General features: G+C 40.5%; 1 protein-coding gene across 2 annotated transcripts in view; it reads right to left on the bottom strand.

Moving 5' to 3' along the window:
* Positions 1–27: 27 nt before the first annotated feature.
* Positions 28–21944, bottom strand: part of fhip1aa (FHF complex subunit HOOK interacting protein 1Aa) — a 24648-nt gene continuing 2731 nt past the window's right edge. Inside the window, exons 2-13 of one of the 2 annotated variants that reach the window (XM_017035545.2) lie at positions 15204–15259; positions 13789–13937; positions 9779–10459; positions 8710–8868; positions 8514–8600; positions 7698–7865; positions 6699–6778; positions 6303–6505; positions 4764–5720; positions 3659–3837; positions 3301–3418; positions 28–2259 (exon numbers count right to left, since the gene is read on the bottom strand). In XM_017035545.2, the coding sequence (XP_016891034.1) occupies positions 2063–2259; positions 3301–3418; positions 3659–3837; positions 4764–5720; positions 6303–6505; positions 6699–6778; positions 7698–7865; positions 8514–8600; positions 8710–8868; positions 9779–10459; positions 13789–13893 (2934 nt within the window). In that variant the 5' untranslated portion in view covers positions 13894–13937; positions 15204–15259 and the 3' untranslated portion in view covers positions 28–2062. Of the gene's footprint in view, positions 2260–3300; positions 3419–3658; positions 3838–4763; positions 5721–6302; positions 6506–6698; positions 6779–7697; positions 7866–8513; positions 8601–8709; positions 8869–9778; positions 10460–13788; positions 14022–15203; positions 15260–21944 lie in introns of both variants that reach the window. The other variant, XM_017035544.2, reaches the window with a different exon arrangement.

Here is a 21944-nt window from a genome sequence, read left to right on the forward strand (position 1 = left end):
GAATCAGAACGTTCCAGCTTTACATAAAAAAATCATCGGTGGAATCAGAACGTTCCAGCTTTACATCGTACACATGAACCATTTCAACAATAAAATTAGTTGTAAGCACAGAAGCACCCCAAAGCATTGATATGATTGGATCCCAACTTAGTCAGAATTTTTGGAGAATACAATCTTTACACAACGTAGAAAATGTTCTCAACAAATCAGACTGATGATAAAACAAAAGTCACATTTATATCATTTTTGAATATGAGAAAAGATTTTCTCGTTACGCCAAATTATGTAATAGTGTGCAAATGTCCACAAAGAGTAGTTATAACTTATACCAGGCTGTGTGTCGTGGTTCCAAAAATGGGGACTGTATGTATTATAATATTTTCTTAGGTAAAATATTGTGTCATTTTATTTCCTCAGTTCAACATGAACATCAGTTATGAAGGAATTTGTGTTTAACTTAAATATGACGACGTTTTGAAGCCACAGTTATGAATGTGTTGATGCACAACAGTGCCATCTACAGAGGGGGAGTGGCAGAAAACGTTTGGGAACCACTGACTTAGATAAAGTATTCCTTTATTTTCTGTCCAAAACTAAATAAAAACATCGTAGTGTTCATGTCGATTCTGGCCTGAACTTGAACTGGAATTAACAATAGTTTAAAATAAACTAAAAAAAATCTCTGTCTGTTCAGATCTGCTGTATCTCATTTTAATAACAACGGAGACTAAATATAAAAACAATTCATAAATGTTTAACCCAACAATCCTTAGTTTGAGATGATTTTAAATTTTCATTTAAAAGAAACCGACCGTACCCCTTACACCCCCGTGTCGACTGTGACGACGTACAGGAAGGACAAATATGGCAAAACAAACTCAAAAAAGCTTAAATACCCGGCCCCATTCTAAAAATATATACTAAAGTTAATCATACCAAAAATATTGCATAATTATTATACTTATTTGCATAGTTTTATTTTCTTACATTATGTACAGTATAAAGTGTAGGTAAAGTAAGGCTTTCCTGAAATCTTGCAGAACAAGTACCGTCCTGGGTGTTTGTGCTGGTGCCTGTAGAAAATGTGGAGTCCCATTAACGTGACAAACTAGTGCAGTTTGGGGGAAATCCTTCCACCCAAAGGCCTTTAAAAAAAAGTAGTGAGAGACAGAGGATGTGCATCAAAAGACTCCTGAGGTACCGTCATGAATCCACACAGAGATGCTAAAATGAACGAACACCACAAACAGCGGTGATGGAAACACGGAGGAAAATAAACGACATGTTTTAGTCATAGATCAAGTCGAGTAGCGAGAGAAAAATAAAAACAAGAATTTGACCGCAGCAGCCACGAACCTAGTGCAAAACAGCCCTCGGAACTACCCCTGCAATCTCCCCCTTAAACCTGCCCCGTGGGGGTTTTAATGATCCTGTGAAAGTATTTTGCACTCCCAGACTTAAAAAACGACTAGAGAGACATCTGTGGCCCACTCTTCTCCCAGCCCCTCCTCAGGGCGGCTTAAACCGCAGCCACATTACTATTCATGGTCAGAAGATGGACTGGTTGGAGAGAACATTTGGTAAATTGCCTGGAAGTGGTCCAAAATGCCCCCAAAACACATTCGTATTTGGGCAAAATTGCCGGATTTAAAAAAAAGGTAATTTCTTTCCCTTGTTAAAAAAAAAAAGACTTTCATGCTGAAAAAAAGTGTCAAATCCTGCGACAGAGAGAAAACAACACTCTGACCAGGCAGTTCAGCGTGAGCTGCTTATGATTGACATTCAGGTAAAAAGATGAGAAAAACCCTCCTGACAGTTTTCATCTGAAACAGAGAAAAGAACACGAGTAAAAAAGACACCACTTAGTAAAAAGCACATTAAAGTGATTATCGCCGCAGCAGAAAAATAAATATTCGTCAAAGAAGTTGCATAATTCAAAGAATCTACGAGGTTCCTTCATCAAGTAGTGCTTGAGGAGAAGTAGAAAACCACCATCAAAGTGTCTGTTCAAACCTTCAGAGTTCAGTCAGACTCATCACTGATGCCTTCTGGGATTTTTTTTTTACTCTTCCATAGGAATGTAAGATAAGATGGAGTGTTCCTGTGCAATCGCTGCCAGTTCTTTGAGGAACTCTGTGAAGAGGACGGTGGCGAAGACTTCGGTCCGATCAAGTGAGATGGCTCTGGGTTTGGGCGGAGGAGAATTCTGGAGGATCCTCTGTGCCTCGTTGCGGACGGAGCCACTGCTGGTGATTTTGTCTGAAAATAAAAAGATTTTTTTTTAGTTTTTTGAAGAACAGGATGAAGGTGAAACTATTTAATTCTCATAAGTAAGAAAACAAAACTCTGAAACCGCTGGGAGGCTGCTGTTGTTCAAAAAACGTCTAGAAAGAGTGCAGGCTTCACTGAGGTAAGGACAGAAGTTTAGATAAAGTCAAGACAAAGTCAAGGAAGGTTTATTTGGTTTAAGAAATGCAGACAGCTTGTGTTACTTAGTTTAAGTGATATCAACAACTTTTAAAATAAAAGTGCCTGGTGCTCAGTTTGTTGTTGTTGCTCAGAACAACCTCTCTTTTTCCATTGTCTTGAAATAAAATAAAGTCCAACACAAACTTTGTTTTTTAGTATTAAGTGGATGAGGAGGTTTAATAACAACAAGGACTTTTAACTGCCAACGTATGCAGATGCAAAGTGCTGTTTCTCCAGCGTTAATGGCAAGTTGTTTTTGACAAACAAAAGCGTCTCTGCTTTGTCCCCTGACAGACGACTCCTCGCCTCATCTACAGCACGCCCTGTGAAACTAAACAAACGTTCACACGACTTAGAACTGCTTCAATAATGTTACGTCTCATCTGCAGCACGCCCTGACTTAGAACTGCTTCAATAATGTTACGTCTGGAAAGAAAGACCGTTGATGGTGTTGTAAGTGTTGGATTAGGTTTGTTGTCTGAACGACCTTGCAGTTGCTCTCCCATTGTTCACCTTACTGTTACATATGTCAAGCTTTGAGCTTTTATGAAGAGTACTTCCAAGAAAACAACATATTAGCATGACAAACAGTACTAGCTGAGCCTCCGCTTCTTTTCCCCGACATAGAACACAAACAAAACGATCAGCTACAAAACCGGCACGACGTAAGCTGACAGGGGATCGGACAGGAAGAGCATTCATCGCTATTTAATCACATGGTCTCTGTTGAGTTTTCTCCATTCTGTAGAACTACAGTACAATGATACTCCTCATGTGTACTACTTATCAGAAACATAACCTGGAGAAGAATCCATGTGGGTGTTGTGTTACCTGCTGCCATGATACTCTCTCTGGCCAGCAGCCAGTGCTGTGCTGCAGTGATCATCTCTGAAAAGTCTTTTCTCGTAGACGCAAGCTGTTCAATCTGGTTCTTAACTGTGGCCAAAACCTAAAAGAGGAAAAAAAGGTACATCATGAGGATTACTGCCACATTTGCAGGATGTTGATGTTTGGTTGAACATCAAACACAAAGGAAAACGTGTCAGAGAATGTGCTCAGATTTCAGACTGTGTCTCTGTGTTCATGGTTTCAGTCCAACACTCTGCATGTCTCAACATCCTCCAGTTCTGGCACAAGCTCTTAATCTTTATTAGATGAGTTGAAACCGTGTCACGGTCCGAGTGTGTACCTGGTACAGGGAGCGGACAGTGGGCTGAAAAACCAGGTTGGTGTTGAGGAGGAAGGAGCGCAGCAGAGGCTGAGGGTAAGTCGCCAGCTGAGCCAGGATACCGGTCAACAGCAAGTTGACATACAGGGAGTTAGAGAGCATGTTCTCCAGTCGAGACAGCAGCACACTGATGAAGGGACCTGCGGAGAGACAGACACAGACACCGTTTCTCTGCTGCGTCCAAGTTTAATTGGAGACAAACAGTGAGGCCCTGCAGAGAAAATACATTCTCTCAAAGTGCTCGTTCTTCCCTTTATGCATCACCAGTGGCCTTTAACAGCAGTGTGAATAGTCACACTCAATCTGCACTGAATCTTAAACATGTTGATACTGGGGTGTGTGTGCCCCCTGCTGGTCACCTACCAAGTCTGCTTAAATCATCAACATATTTTTTTGCTTTGAAACAGAGGTTGTAATTCATTGGGCTCATAAATCCTGTAGTAAAGTGAACAGGATGTTACAGTAGCTGCCTCCTGTGTTTCTGTTTAATTGTCACTCAGATTACCCTGAAGGATGATTTGCAAACAACAGAACCAGAACTGCAGAACTGAATACATCGATGGAGGCAGCGCCGGATCAACGACTGTGTCACAGTCAGACCAACCGGAGTAAAACATGAAAAGACTTCAAGAGGGCTTTTTGTTCAACTGTGGGCTGAGCTTATAAGAAAACTAGAGCTGTCATTTGACTAAACTGTTGAATCAGATTGATCACAGAGAAGCTGTTAATTAATCACAATTATAAAGGTTAATCGAAATCATAATCAAAATCAAAATAAAAACATTCTTATATGTATATATCTATCCATCTTAACGGATCATAATCAATCAAAATCAAAATAAAAACATTGTTATATGTATATATCTATCCATCTTAACATATATATTTATATGTATATACTGAGTATAAATGTTATTATTAAAAAAAAACATTATTTGCTTTAATTCATTAAAATTGTAACGATTCATCCTTCATGTGGTTCAAACAGCTCTGTCAAGTTTTATTAGATTTTTTTGTCATCATTGATCAGTGTTTTATTCGATCACCCTTCGATCTCTGAACTCACCTGTGAAAGGCACCGAGTGGCTTTTGCTCGTGCTAATAACTTTGGTTCCGAACGGTGCATGAGGTTTGTCAGTGTCCGGTGACTCAGTTGAGAAGGAAGTAAAGTCCATCTCCTCGTCTTCCTCTCTGTCCTCCAAAGGTTTGACTGCTTTCTTCGACTCGCCGTCACACTTTCCCAGTTTTCCGGCGGCTTCTGTGTCCAACGTACGAATGAGCTCCTCATACTGAGACAACAGGTCGTCTCCCAGCTCAGCTGTGGTGGAGTTTCTGAGGTTTGAATTACAGTCTATGTGGACTTTGGATTTTGCGTCTAAACTGTTCTGTGAACGTGCTGCGCTTAGTCCATTATTGAGGGGAACGTCTGAAGGGCTTGGATGGACGGATTCTGGATGGGCCTCGCCAAATTTGTGCTTAGTGCGTTCAAAATCTTTAGAGTCTTTCTTGGCAACCAGATCGTACACCATGACATCATCCTGAAACTCGTTTTCTTCGATGTATGAGCCTTTGACCAACATGATGGCTGTTTTCCTCATTTCTTGGATGTGCTTTGGGGTTTCAGACAAAGGTAGTGATGGCTGTTTGTTCTCCTCTGGAGTCTCTGCAGTCTGCACCGCACACACATCGTAACTGTCATCCCACTCCAGTTCTAGCTGGGTGACAGAAGGCAGCTCTGTGTTGGGTCGAGGCTGAGGTGCCGGCAGCTGCGGAAGTTTCTTGAGCGCCACCTGCGCCTGCCGATTCTTGACCCAGGGCTCCTCCAGGACCCCATGCTGGTATTTCTCAGGAGGCGGGTCCTCGCCATCGTACAGAGCAGACCACACCTGGCAAGCCTGCATGCAGCTGCCGATGGTAAGATGGGCGTCGCGGAGGTAATGAAGGTAGCTAACATCCAGGTAGATCTCTGAGCCAATGGTGCAGGAGTTCTCGTCAGCGTCGGCTGAGTAGCTCCCCTTCTCATCTGGGGAGAACAGAGAAAAAATATTGATCGAATCTCTCAGCCGGTGTCTCAGTGAGCAAAGTAATGAGAATGACAAGTAACAACAGGAGGCTAAGTGATGTAATACCATGTAACAGCAGGAGGCCTTGACATATGATAGATTATTCATCATCAAACTTGTTATGTTTGTATCCAGATCAACAGCTTCACACTGTACTACACCATATGTTTGAACAGACTTGCTAAATCACATTAATAAATTACACTTCATTAAATTTGTTTTGTAGGTGCCACAGTGCGACAGCTCAGATTTCTGTTTCCAGTGATTCCTCTCCTCAGCACAGCAATCGCACTGAACTTAAAACAATATAAAATATAACACACTTCAGTGTTGTCATCGATAGTAAAACGTTGGCGAAGAACTCAGCGGGCACACACACACATATAAACACAAATATATAAATACTAATATATATATTTATACATATACACACATAAATATATACATTTTTACTGTGTGTAACAATTAATTTTGTTAACTCAATTCCTTTTACAAAAGAACTTGCTGAGATTTTGAAACACAAAATGTTTGGTCCATCCCACCTGTGGAGTCAGAGTTAGCAGATGCTTCTGGACCTTTGGAGAAGAGAATGGAGTCCAGTTGTCGGAGTGGAGGAGGGCTGTGTTCTGGAGAGCAGCAGGACGGAGTTAAAGCCAGGATCTTGGCTGCTGACACTGAGTAGCAGTCCCTCTCCCTCACCACACGCCTCTGACTCAACATTATGTGATTACAGGGGATCAGGTACCTAGAGAGACAGATGGGAACGGATCCTGTTAGAAGAACCAGTGTGTGTTTGGAGAGAGGGGACGGAGCCAGAGGGTAGTCAGCAAACAGATGGTCACACGATTCTGCATGATGCGAGGCGGAGAGTAGGCGCTCATCATACCACAAACCAATTAGATGGAACCAAGCTTTATGACTGGGACTGAGGCATTTACCTCAGTATGAGCTGCAGCATCACATCCTCACAGTGTAAGCCAATCAGAGTGCGGAAGAGAGCCAGAGACACCGTGCCCAACTGGAGAGTGACCAACAAAGACAAAAACAAATGGACAAGACGGAGGAAACTGTGAACAGTGCATTTTGAATAATGCCAAAATTAAACACAGTTTTTCATAAATGAGACAGTGGTGAGTATTTAAGCTGTAATTAGATATTGGCAAGAAAACAATTGGACTTTACTGACTGTACTAGAGCTTAACAGGATATTTGACTGCTAGAAAAATACAAGCAGTCAATTATTAATTTTATTATTTTCACTGCTTTTTAAAGGGTCAACAGGAAGCAGGGTCGATTCACATTTACCCCTGGACAAATCACCAGCCAATTACATTGGGCATAGAAATAGTAGAACTATTGTTCATATTTAATACACTGTCTTTAAAGTCTCTGAATACGTTCATCCTAAATATGCACATGTTTAGACTGTGGAGGAAAGGACTGTACCCTGAGAAACAAGGACTGCCATCAGATGAACTTGCTCAAAACACTCATTTTTACCAACGTTTAGTTTAAATCAGTGTCACTATTATGAAAACTCGATTATTCCTTGTTTGTTTTTTGCTACTGCAACTAAAGAAACAGTTGGAGGAGTTCTTTCACCTACTGTGTTACACCCTCACGTCAAGTACACATTACCTATTCAGATCCACTGAAATATTTACACTAAACATTCCAACACACACTGTAACACTGCTGGAAGCTGCTCATAACACCAACACATTTGGCTGATGCAGCTGAGCATCACCATGGCAACATTCTACAATCTCTGCGCTAACCAACACCCCGGGGACTTTTGAGTCATTGTAAAAACCAAATTTGGATCCTTTGGACTTTTGAGTCATTGTAAAAACCAAACAAACCTGCACGGTAGTTGAGCAGGATCTCAACAGAAATAGGTGTGTTTACCAGACATCTGTATCGCCCTGTGAATCTACCTGAAAGGGGGTGTTGATGCGGCTGACCAGGGTGTCGAGGATGTGGACGCCTTCATGCTGGTGGAGGAGAATGAAGGAGAGGAGAGTCTGCAGCAGAGCAGGTTCTGAAACGCTCCTCAGGAAGAGGTCCAGATACGCCGTGGTGGCCATCACCTCCTCCAGTGTCAGCTGCAGAGTCACAGAGATGAGAACTCAAAAGATACAAATGTATTTGAACATGTGTAAATGAGAATCTTCATACAGAAATGTTTACAAAAACACACAATCTGACTAGAAAAACTAGTAGGTACTAGGTACAACAAAATTGTCAAAAATACCAAAAACATCTTTAAATAAAAGTTGATTTAAAATGTAACACATCTCGGATCAGACAGCACCAGAACATCAACTTAGAAATAGCTGGTGCCTGTATCTGAATTAGTGTGGACAGTTCAAACTAAAAGGTAAAAAGGAAAAAAGTGAGTGAAAAACACCTGAAGGGGAAATAAGGTTACATCTAAATATCAGACACCATCTCTCTGGAGCTGTACAGCAGGGTAGGAACATTTTAATATGCTTTGACTGCTGCTGTTATTTTTACATTTTTATCTCTGCTGTTTGCACAGTGCTACAGTGTAAGCCTCACTGCACATGAAACTCAGCTTTGAAACTGTGACTGAGGCAAATATAAGTATTGGATCAGGGCCTGCTGATGGTCTGTATCCAAAATCAAGTATTGTCAACACTGTTTTAAGAAGTTATTTTATTTTTATTTTTTTTATGTTTAAGCAGAGAGACACCGACCTTGTGTAGAGCTGGTGCAAGGACAGCACCAACCTTGTGTAGAGCTGGTGCAAGGACAGGCACAAGGAATCCATTGTAGATGTAACCAACCAGCTGGTCTCTGATCAAAGGGTGGGCCACCTTTGAACAGCCAATATTAAAGCACACGTGAGTCATCACCCCTGTCATGAATATGTATTTTATGTAATACAGTAGTGTGTGCATGGTCAGCCAGGTCACACATTTTCACCTGAATCACAGCGTTGCAGAACTCCAACGAGTTCAGAAACTGGACCAGTGACGGCATCTGAAGCCAGTCTTCCCTGTGAAGGCAGTGCCACTCTTCATTAGGAACTTCCAGTTTGGTGGGAAGAGATGAGTACAGGCCGCTCAGCCCTGTGGCCAACACCTGAGGCCAGAGAGATGACGGGCCATTAACAAAGAGAACTACAGTCCCATTGGTCCAGATAAGGTTCTAATTACGCACTATGTGCAACATCCCCGCTGTCCTGTCTATCTTTACCCATGTTTTACTAATGACCCTGAAGCAAAACACAATCGTAAATCACTTCACTTCTGACACTTTGTATAATGTGATTCAGGTGTAAGCAAAACAGCCTCCCTGCCATTGATTAGGATTTATGTGTTTCAAAGGTCAGCTCAGAAAATGTGATGAAGAGTGAGTATCAAAGTGTTTTATGGCCTACACCACTCACGCCTTAACAAGCATGATAACAGCATTGCTAATTAATGCATCTGTGTTTGCTTCTTCTACATGGACACGGCAAATTAGAACTACGCCTTTAGTCTGCCAGCCTGTATCACATTTACACTATCAAAGGATTTCAAAACAACGACAATGCCTACAGCACGTCCTTTCAAACTGACTGTAAATGAGTGCATCATTAGCATAGCGCTGGTACATATATCCCCTTTAGGATTATCCTCGTTGACTGCCAGTGAAATCAATTAAACACAGATCCTGTTATTCAGCTGGCATACCATCAAAAGACATGTGTCTGTGCACTGATGCAGCTGTGGGTGAACTGCCATTATCTTATAAATGCCAGATATTTGTAACAACCAATGCCAGAGATGTTTGAACCACACCAGTGGCATGAAATCCCCAGCCCACAGGGTCTCCATATAAAAAGTCACCACAAAAAATAACACTGACTAACTACGGTTTTTTAGTGTGATGTAATTTGTTTAACAAATGTTGGGGATACTAAAAGAGACAATTTTAAGAAAAACAAAAACACATAATGACTGTTTGCAAAGAGCAGAAGAGAGGAAAAATGTCATCAATGTGGACTGACCGGACAGAAGAACGTGTTCTCTGCAACGTGTTTGGCCACTCTCTCGTTCTCAGCAGACAGTGACATGATGAGCAGCAGAGCGTCTCTGGCCTGTTGACCCACTGTTCCCTCCCTGTGGATGAAAGGGATGAGGAGGGAAAATATGAGGAAGTTGGTTGCTCCTTGATCCTCGCTGGTGTGGAAAAACAGCTCCAGAACCGATGGGTCTTTAGCCAGAATGCAGCACAGCTGGTTGAGCAGCAGAACCAGCTCGGCTTCAACATCCGGCGCTGCGGTGGACGAACAGGAGGACAGCAGCATCATGAGCGGCCGCAGGATGGGCTTGTGATGCAGCAGCGGCTGGTGCGCCTGCCCCACCAGCATTTCGTACATCTTCAGCTGTTCCAGCTTCATGTCGTCTGTGAACTCTCTTCGAAGGCTCCACACGAACAGACGCTCCATCACATTCTCCATCACCACAAACTCCAGGATGGGGCCCATAGAGCCTTCCTGACCGCATTCCTCTTCAATCAGGAGGAACAGCATGTGCTCCACATAATTCTGCACAGCACTCGCCTCGTCTCCAGGAATGGCACCGAAACGAGAGCCGCCATTAGAACTCGTGCTAAGGCTGATGACGTTTAAAGACTGCAAGGTGGAACTGCTGCGCAGAGGATCATGCTTTTCTAGGATCTTCACCACCTACAGCGAAAACAAGAGGAATATTACTGCAACAAGGAACTATTCAGTAACGTGGAATTTGTAGAAATTATGTTACAAGTCCTAATAAAAAAACATAGAATGGTAGAAAACTAATTTGTGCATTGGTTATTTGTTTTGGTCACAGGAAGTATTAGTTGCCATGTCATTAGTTGCCGAGACATCGCCCTCTTTTTTATCCTATGCATAAAAGGTTGTTAAAATATGTGAATATGTGATTAACGGTGAATTACCTTTCAAACATTTCATTATTTTCATTTCCTTTGCCATGTTCCTTGTTTCATTAGAACGGTGTACAGCTCCACCATGCATTGGAGCTCTGCACTTCTTTCAGGTACTGCGTCGACAACACTAGAGACAGTCAAAGACTGGTCTTATATCCCGGGCCCAGTCACTAGTATTCAAAGATTTGCCAAAGCTACTCATGCTTGTGGACAAGGTTTTGAGTTAGAGGACAATCAATAATGTTCTGCCAGGACACTGAACTCCAAAACAGGGCTCTTCAATGTATTCATAGCACCCCCTTGCGGAGGAAATGGGATGCTACATGCTTTCTGATCACAAACAGAACACCAAAATAATTACAATTACATATTAAAAATATATATATTAAAATCTAACGGTATATTGAGATAGATTTTACAATATCATAGCAGCATGTGAATATTAACATTGTCAGTTGATAATTACCATCAATATCACTATTTACTATATTTTAAGAATTTATTTGGAGAAAGCAGACTTAATAATTCATTAAGAAATTCAGTTAAGTGACTCTATTGTAACAAACTATTTACAAATTCAGAGTGTGTAAATATTACTATGTTACAGTAGGGTTCATCATCACTGACAAGCCTGCTCTCAGAGCTCTGTGGTGTAAATAAACCAGCAGCACAGTAGAGATAAACTCAGTTTACTGGCACACAGTGAAACAATCCTTTGTGTATCCTGTCCCTCCCTGGTGTGTCCACTGCATAGAAACCAGAATCACAATAATGGAGCCAGTGTCCCCGGCCTGCTGCTGCTGTCATGACAACAAATGGCAGTGCACAAGAGAACAGAGCATGACGAATGGAAACAAGAAACCAGAGTTTGTAATCCCTGCGTGGACCCGGTGGGACCTGACCCAGTGGCCTCAGCCTCACAGGTCGGTCCAGATCAGAATTTCCAGCTACTGCTTAAGTGACAGTTCTGAGATCAGGCAAACGTTTTGGACTGTCTGCTGCCAGTATAACAATCAGCTGCTCACAAGAAACTGCTCGATAAAAATCTATTCAGTCTGTTGTGCATGAATGCACTTGTACCTTCTTTTAGTAGGTGACAGTATAACAAACAGTTAATTTTATTAACACAAACTAAGTTACACATTACTTAAATCACCTGTTCTTTTGATCACACATCAACATATTACACAGAACAATGTAAAACATCTGACTTTGATTTTTCGATTTAAGAGATGATTTAGGAAGAAGTTTATCATAGATGGGCTTTAAAGAACAACAGTCTATATTATATTGGACTCCCTCATTTATCTACCATGAACCAGGACCAGCACGATAAACCAGTCTGTCCATCCTTAGGACCTGATGTCTTTGAACAGCTGCTGACTTTGATGATGTTTTTTAATTGCACATTAGCTCCACTACAACATTTACCATTCACCGTACTCTCAGATTTATTGGTCCTAAAAAGCAGCTCACACAAAACTGTCAACTTGTCAAGTGTTGAATTTAGCAGACTACAGCATCTGTCAGACAACTCCGCAGGTCACAGTGAGTCCTCAGAGGTTTGGATAGCACCAACTAAGAGCCAGCTAATGAACACCAACCTGATCTTTAAACTCCAGGGCAGGGAGATAGCACTTACCACAAGTAACTCAGGTTTCAAGATTTTCCGAGCTGAAACTAAAGTCAGGAGAAGACCTACAGTATCAGGCTGCAGATGAACCAGGCGTGGACGTAGGCAGTGACAGTACAGAACTTACATAACCAGTTCTCTTCAAGCCACAAGAAAAGGCCTAAATTGTGAAAAGGTCAGCTTTACATTTTTTGGGTGGTGCATATATTTTTATTTATCAATGTTTAGTGCAGCCTAAAAGCCAAAATAATCAAATTAGTAAAAATGTACATGAATTTATATGTGAGCTAGCATAACATAAATGTAGCTAATAATTAGAAAGACAACCGTATTAAAGAATTAAAGCTCAGTTTCCATTCAGTGCAAACGACATCTGAAAGCAACCTCTATTGTCACCTGATGAAAACTCCAACAATAATCGGGTTTAAAATCCACAACCTTGTTATTCTAATAAGATCATTAATTAGCAGGAACAAAACTTGAATGAGACCATGTTTACATTTGCATAGCACAGGAGGGGTAGCAGTTTGAAGTCATTAGTCTGATGTGAAGGAGCTGCAGCTGTTTATGCTAAACCAGTGGCTCTTCATTAATGTATGAGTCACAATGTGCTCCCAAATTAGAAGAGAACTTCTCATTCACACACACCATACAAGGGTGTGAATATAAAATACTTAATATGTTCCTGTTGGAATTATCACCTTCATCGTGTTGTGGTTCCTGGGTTTGAGTCCCAGAGGAACCACGTACTTAATGGTGCCTCCCATGGCAGCCTGTGTGGGTTGCAAAGCCTCACACTGTGCAACTGTGGGACGAATCATCTGCAGATGTTGATACTTTTTGGCATACAGGAATTAATGGATATAAAAGGCTTAAAATGTTCAATTTAAATGTTTGAATGATCAAATATTGTACGAGTTTTACTACTTAACTAAACTTTTAATTTTAAAATTAATTTTAATTGTAATTTTTTATTATTTCTGAGCATATAATTTGTACTAATTTACTTTTGTACACATTAAAGAAAGAGAAATAAGAGTGGAACAAATGGACTTTTAAGAAAGGGTTCACTGACTGTGTGTCTGATTAACTTCAGTACGTAACAGTGTTGATTATTATGAACATTTTATTATAAATTAACATTTTTGAGCTTTGAGAATAACCATGTTTATGCACAAGCTTGATTAAAGTTTACTGTCTTAATATAGCAGTATGTTTGGAAATACTGAGGAGTAGGAGGAACTCTCTCCCATGATGACCAGGGCTAACAGTCAGGGACACATGCTGCTTCAATAGGTCTAAAATCAAACCCTCAGTTCTACACTGCCAAGATTCCACTGACCACCATGACCACACGGCAGTTTTGCTGAGACTGAAGTCACCCAGTCACATACTATTTTCAGCTAGAAGTCTAGCAGAATGGGAAGATGTCTCAGTAACAAGCTGGGACTTACCTGAGCCCAGTGGTTCTTGAAAACAATCATGCAGGTCTCAGGATCCACCCCTTTGAGAACCAGAGACTGCCCGTCTCTGGTTCCATTGGCAACCATGGAGGCCATCACGATGACGGGGTCATATGGGAATCAAACCATGTCACACACTGCTGAAGGAGGAGGAGGAGGACGAGGTTCATGACTGCTTGTTAGCTTCAACCATAGCCACAGACAGAGGGATAATTAAAGATGGCCTGCCATAAGAGGAACACACAGGCAGAAGTCATCATGTACATTTAGCTTCAGCAGACAGATGTGTAACAATACAATAAAATGATTGGTGACTGCAGTGGATTTCTCTCCCTCTGTTCCTCTGCATGGCCAGACATCAGCTATGACAGGCATGCAGGAGAGAGAACAACAGCCAGAGTCAGATGACTTGGCTCAGACGCTTTTTGCTTGGCTTTTACTCAGAGGTTTTGGTTCCTGCTGCACTGTGGACTTGAGCTGTCAAATTACTTTGGAATATTTCGGACACCCACGGAAGATTCTTGCAGGTCCCTTGACACCGTTTGCACTGCTGAAACGCAGTTATCGCTAGTAAAGGTGAACTATTTGGATCAAGTTTTTTTTTTTATCTAAGATTCTACATCTTTTCTATTAGACATGTTTCTGGTATGTGTTGACGTTTGTTTGACAAAGTCTGAGTGGTCCTGACCCAGAATTCTGTCAAAAATATCAATAGTTCCCTGAGACATTTCCTTAAGAACCTGCTTCCTTTGTAAAATGAAGATATCTTTTAACAAATGGTATAGAGGAAAAATTCATTTGTACATTTTTATTGCATGCAATAAGCACTAAACATATTCTACCAACAAGAACAAACTAAAACACAAGTCTTGACTGCTTTAAGGAAAAACATAGTACCAGCACACTTAATTAAGAAACAGGACATTACAAGTGAGTCAAGTCAAAGCACCACCTGCAGGGGATGCAGGAGGGCTACATGCACAGTGGAACACTAAATCAATAATAAGTAAATAATCCTGCAGACTATATTACCTAGTCGGTAATGGTATTTGGCATAGTTCTTACAAATAAAGGATCATTGTATTTGGTCCTGATTTGGCTGGAGCTCATTTTGTTTCAAACAAGTGGTGATAAAAATGTATATCGCGAACAAAAAAAAAAAACAAATCATATTGTATCGTGAGATGAGCGCCTGGTTACATCCTTTCTCGTGCCACAGAATCAACACCAATAACCACAGATCAGGCACAACACGGCACGGAGTCAAACTTTCACCATCTGCTTTCACTTATAGAGAGTACGGCTGGTGGGATTCTTGTGAAGGAATGTAGAAGCAGTTTGGAGAGTGTGTCTATGACTTTTAGACTGTGTGTGTGTGTGTGTGTGTGTGTGTGTTCTAGCCTTACCTTGGCTGAACCATTTTGTACAGGATCTATAAACAGGCGAAGTTCTCACTGCTGCCCTGTTGTAAGAAAACAAAAAAAGCTCACATGAAGACGTCTTAAGAGGCAGTAATGGGATCAACCGGTACAGAAATAAGTGTGTGAGCGCGACAACGCATGGTAGGAAGTGACTGGACATGAGTAAGCTGTTCCGAGTGCTTTTTGGATTCAGAAGGAGGATAGGAGGGAGCAAGACCGGCAAGGAAGGAGGAGTGAGAATGGAGGAGTCAGAATAAGAACGGGGTTAACAAAAACCTGCGGGAAAGAAAGGGCTATGCCCAAATGTTCAATGTTACTGAGTTTAAGAACAAAAATCTGCAGGAAAGAAAGGGACATGCCCAAATGTTCAATGTTACTGAGTTTAACATCCTCATAATGCCATGCTGATGTCGGCTAACTGAGATAATAACTCTTTAGTTCTTTTTCTAATTAGTGCTGTGATGCCACTGGCTTCCTTCTAACCTGTGAGAGGCCCATTCTTCACCAGCAACTGTCCATTCCTGCACTGCAATGTGGACTCCAGTCATGGAACGCTCGTCATACACTGACATAGACTGTTTTATTCAACAGGTACGGTATAGATGCAAACACAACAACCAGATAAATTCTTCTTGGCCATTTTTACTTGAGACACTGTTCTTTCCAACGGAATAGTTTCTTGGAAATTAAATCAGGTTTTCCCTTCAAGGAGGCAGGATACCGTGCAAAGAAAGAGAGTGAAAGGGAGACAGACGGAATAAGACGATCCGTGAGACTGAGTCATGAGGCGACTGTTTTATTTTTTTCTGACTGATTTTGTGTTTCTGACAACTCCACCCTTCTTTGCAGAACCTCACAGACAACTGTGACAAATGCCTTTTATTTTGCACTTAATCATGCAGGAGGACAATTTAGTGTTTTGATCAGAGTAAATGACACACCTCGTCATTGACAAACATCCTGTACAAACGACCAAAAAGCTGCGGCAGCAGAGCAACTTAAAGGTTTGGGATAGGATTTACAGTATTATACGTCGCTAATTTTAATCTTAGACAGGTTTGTTGTTGAGTGTGATGCAATGCTGGTAGTAAAGATGATAAATACAGGTTTTAAACTTAAAAAAAGCCAGCTCTGGAGGCCACAGTGTCAGTATTACAATAGTAAAACAGACAGAGAGGCATTTGAAAAGAGACACCGCTGATTCAGCAAAGACTTTACAGGCAGAGTCCTTCCAGAAACACACTGCGGTTAGGAACTAGGTGGAATAAAACCACCTTCTGTAGGTGGGAATCCTACCAAAACACCACTCTAGCACCCATTACATTTTGATTAACATAAAAATCCAAATACAGTGAAAGGACTTTACGTCGGCTTTATACTGCGATCTATTTTTCAAGCCGTGCAGTAATTCTCTAAGCCCTGCTCAGACAACAATACACTGCACTACTTCATCTGAAAGTTCAGCCTCTTTGCTTCAGTCTATTTTATTCCCCCTCAATCAGCCAGTTATCATAAGGACATGGATAAAACAACACAATACATAACCATAAAAATATATATATTTGTTAAATACTTCTACAGAATAACTACATTTGTACCTGCAGTACAGTGAAGCTAAAACACTGGGAGCTGAACAGTCAGTCTCAATCACACAAAGTGAAACAGTGAAGGTATGCAAGGACAGACACTGTACATGTAAAAATGCAGACTCAGCACAGTGAACACTTTGCTAGCCTCAACGGTTCCCATGACGTGGTCAGATACAATTATCCACTTATGGCAATTACATGTATTGTAGCTTCCCCAACTCCACAGAGATGAAAAGACAGAGACACAATCAGCACAGGAGGAGAAGAAAAAAAAGAGAGGACGATGGTAATTGTCTATCACTGGATGTAGCAAGTGTTTCATTTTCTTATTATGCTGCCCGTCAGGGAGGTCATACCTCCATCAAGGGCTAGCACGCCTCCTAAAATATTATACTCAGCTTTTTCCATCTTTAGTGACGTCAACCTAGTATCTATCTATATCTAGTTTAACATCATCAATGCAAATCAATCCTTCAAGTCACCAGTGAGAAGTTCATGGTCTTTCATTTTCAAGAGATCCGAGGAGGCCTTCAGGAACATCATGATTCAAGAATCTGAAAGGAGGAGCTGTGATCTGACACCAAAACAAAAATGTTTACCATCAGAACTACTGCAAAGTGGGTTTTATTTTTTCCTATATCTGGTTTCAGGCATTGTCAGCTTTTTTGTGATCCATGTGTTTTTCATACACACAGGTGTGGTCTGGGCAAATAGCTCAGTGGGGAGACACACCCGTCACTTTGAATAAAGATCAACTTTCTTGCCTCACAGGAGTTCTAAATCTCTAATTCAAAGGTAATCTTACACGTCAGAACTACTTTTCATTTCTTTCCAAGAATCCATTTTTTTAAACAAGTGTCCTTTAATGTTTCACTTCCTGTTTACTTCCTGCGTTGTAGGTGAAGCTCACACAGTAATTTACAGTGTGCAGTGACACAGTGCTAACCCCTGAGAATCACTGGCACGTTAAAGTGATAGCAGCTGTTGAAATATCTAGGGCCAAAGACCAAGTCCTTGAAAGACCTGGTAATTCTTGCTCATATTATTTATGGTCTGTACCACTGCCATCCAATCAGCTACGCTGCAGGAAATGAAAGCCATTGATTTTCTTGTCTCTTATTTCCTTAAACAACAGAGCCGTGGACCTGGTGCTGAGAAGAGAAGAACGCTGAGACTGAAGTCGTGGTCTATGAGTGTGGTGGTCTGCACTCATGTGGGAACTTTGAATTTCTGTCTGCTGGCTTTTAAATATTTCCCACCAAAGTGTCAATGACATAGAGAATAGCACGGACACAGGAATAATGATGCCAGTAGTAAAAAAGCTCAATGTTCTTGATTAACTTTTTTCAAGTAAGGCTGAATTATTTGTAATTGCACAATGTTTTCACTGACAGATATTGTGGTTGTGTTTTATTATAAGTATTTCTTCTGTTTTATAGTCACAGATATAATAGTATTTAAGTATTTTTTTCTGTTTTATAGTCACAGATATAATAGATTTACCACAATGGTGTTTAACTACATATTAGGCTCCGGAAAAATCCTAATCGCTAATGTCCAAGAATTATTATTTATGAAATTAAAAAACAAATAACGAGCAGGACTGAACTATAAATCAAGTTGGAAATAAATTTTTCATCATTGCTGAATCTATGGCCTCACGTATAATGTGAAATAATCTTGCAACGCTTTAACACCAAACAGACTGTGAGTGAAGAGGTGAAGTGGATGAATTTACCTTGCTAAGAATTTTCTTGGAAGGGACGTGTTGACCAAAGAGACATTTTCAGTACAGCTCTGAGATTCTACGGCTGATGTGACACTGTTGTCCCATCAGAGACTGTTTCTACTGAACACCGAACACTGAATGACAACAGTAACTGGCTTATGAGATAAGGCTGTGATTATGTAACCAGGTAGGGTTGTTCCATGTTGCGTGTCTGTGGATTTTCACAGGCACATGGAGACTCACGGGTGTTGGCTGTTGTGTTCAGCTGAGAACTTGTTTCAGGCACAGGCCGATACTGACATTTTGTTCAATGATCACAAAAGTAGAATTCATTAACATGTGTAAACACTACAGGGAAGAGGAGGGAGGAGAAAAAGTACATCAACTGAGAATTCAATTACGGTGCAAACAATGATCACATTAGCTGCACTAAGTCATGTTGCATTAATGAATACTGCTCTTCCATATTACCTGAAGGGCGACACCTTTGCGTCAGTCCAAAGCAGTAAAAAGTAGTTTGTAGTGTACAACAATTCTAATTCATAAATAATCATATTTACCAAATGGAAATCTATCCAAGAAACAAAGCGACCTTTGAGACACTGTCTGTTACAGGTATAGTAAATCATATAAATCAGTAAATCCAATACCCCAAAATATAAAAGTCATGATGCACAGCAGCAAAGGTAGGCTGCCAACAAACATCTTCCATTTGTTCTCCAGGAGTTTTTACTGGTTGCGTATTCATATGACAATATATACCAACTATTTTATTTCAAAACAAACCTCCTTGACTTCATTGCAAAGTAGAAAGTCTTTTGTCCTGTGGGGACAATTGATTCTGTGCTACGTTTAATGGTAATCCAAAAGAGATTTGTGACTAAAAGTCCATGACCGTGGCTTCAAACATTAGGATGAGCCTTTATATAGTGTGATGTCACTGTGACCTCCTTGTATCATTACAGCCCTGCAGAAAAGTTCCAGAAAACATGACCTACACTGGCTGTAGACAAATTCCCTCCGCCTGAAATTTTACACTACACCCTCCTCCCCCCTTCTAAACTAAATTACCTCACTGTAGGTACACAATATGGGCCGGTGACACCAGCTTTACTTTCATGTGATATGACGCGACTTCAGCCCATCCACACACCACAATAAAAAATCAAACAAAAAAAATCGTTAAGATAAGACTGTGTTTCATAGGTTTTTATCACATCGGCGTTCCTTCTTCTTCCTTTGTCACTCACTGATAAAAAAGTTGAATTGTGTTTGCAAATTTAAGGGGAGAACAGAAGATACGACGTGTGTGAAGCTCAGATATGTTTTTTGAGGAGATAAGCTGCAGTAATGCACTTGGGTGATAAGATTTTGCAGGTCACTGTAGAATCACATATAGAGGGAAAACAGGGTTACATAAATATTTTTTCACGGTATTGTTATAACTGTACAATTACCGGATAATCATTATCCCAAAGGTTGACCTTGTTTCCTCTACTGAGGCTGCCATGTTGGATCACCAATTTTTGACAGTTGCCCAGAAGAGACAAAAATATTTATTAACAGTCGACCAAAACCTGTCCCTTACCACTTGATGGTGCTATTACCTGAACACTGTAAGAATCTATGAGCTAAACAAGTTTGAGTTTGTTTTTTTAAAAGAAAAACAGATTAAATCCCTTTAGGGCTCATCTGTGTCAAATATTTGTTTGGGTGTGGATGTGTTTCTCTTTTCTGTTTTAACCCTTCACAGCTCACCATTTTCACATGTGTGTGTGTGTGTATATATTTACATGTAATATATTTATGTAAAACAGATTCAAACTTTTGCGTTGGATCCAGCACAGAGCACAGTAGCAGTCCTGTTAGGCCCAGTTTCAGAGAACCAGCCTTTTATTCAAGTCTATGTCAAATTAGACTCTTACTCCTTTGACTTCAACCTTAAGTTAATATTTTCCCAACTGTTATTTGGTCTAAATTAAAAGTTAAAAATTGTTTTAGTAATAATAGTAATAGTTTTTTCTATTGTTTGTATTGGGTTTAGAAATTACATCCTCAAATGTGTTGTAATTTACATCACACAATTTATAGGAAATAAATTGTGAAGATGAAGACATTTTCATTATTTTTATACTATGCAGTCAGTATTTAGAATCTATGATTAATTCATGACCACAACTGTGTCTTGGCTTAAAGCTATACAGTAAATATGTTAGTTGATTCAAGCTGAAAAGAACACTGTCAAGTTCAAACTTTTTTAGTTACATTTTTGTCTAAATCGGTTTCATACTTTCAGCGGAATTTTTAGAGGAATGCTAGTTGTTATTGTGGCCAGATTCCGTAGCTGCCCCTGAACTCCTACAGAGACTTTTGAGAACAGAATGGTGGGGGCAGAGGGGAGGGGGGGGGTCACGGGACAAACTGAGGTGAGTCTGTCGTGACAATAGAAGCAGGTGAACAAACACAGAGACACTTCTTTGTGAGTGACGACAACAACATATGCTCTGCATATTTGAGTCATGTCTCTGTTGTCAAGTGTCACACAGAGGGTTTAGACATGGTGTGATCCAGCCCACAAACTTGTGACTCGAGCTTAAACATGTAATCGCATTAGTATGACAATAATTTCCAGCCTATTGAGACTTAGGGGGTGTGGTGTGTTAGGAAACTCTTACTTTCAGGTTGTACAAGTGATTTCTACACACAGGTGGTTCATATACAGGGCAGAACTAATTTATTAGTTACAGTTCATATATATAAAATGTTCCAATCTTGACCTATGACATCATTTAAGTGTTTATGCTCAGTGGGTGGAACAGTGTTGTTGAATGGGTGGAGCAATTAACATAGTTCTTTTTTTGTAGAGGTAATTTTATAAACACACAGACAGGGCCCATGTGGTACATAGGACTGTTGTAAACAACACTGATAACTGCATGAATATAGACGGACAAAAATATCTTAGTTCATTTTAATGGTGTAGCTTTTTTAAAAACAACCGACAAGGCATATTTAACTTTACAACCTAAAAAAAGGTTAATGCTGTGGCACTAAAGCAGAACTGGGAATCTATTTACAAAGAGACACTTATTCTTTACTGAAGGCCATTAAACACGATCCACATGAGGAATATTTTTGACATCAGCCACATTTGGAGCCATTTGTTTTCATGACAATGGGAAAACCACACTGACATAGAAGAACATTGATTTGTTTTGCTGTGATCGCGTGGCCCAAACATTCCAACAGGAGTCACGTGATTATTCATGGTCATGGTGGTCGATGACCACATTCAGTCAGAAGACAATACATAACGATTGACAAATATCTGTCCAACAATGACGTCAGCATCCTCTGGCTGAAAGCCCTCTAGTAGACCTAATGTCCATCAAACTCAGGTTTGTAACG

Source organism: Cynoglossus semilaevis, chromosome 9 (assembly GCF_000523025.1).
Source record: "Cynoglossus semilaevis isolate Cse_v1.0 chromosome 9, Cse_v1.0, whole genome shotgun sequence".
Taxonomy (NCBI): domain Eukaryota; kingdom Metazoa; phylum Chordata; class Actinopteri; order Pleuronectiformes; family Cynoglossidae; genus Cynoglossus; species Cynoglossus semilaevis.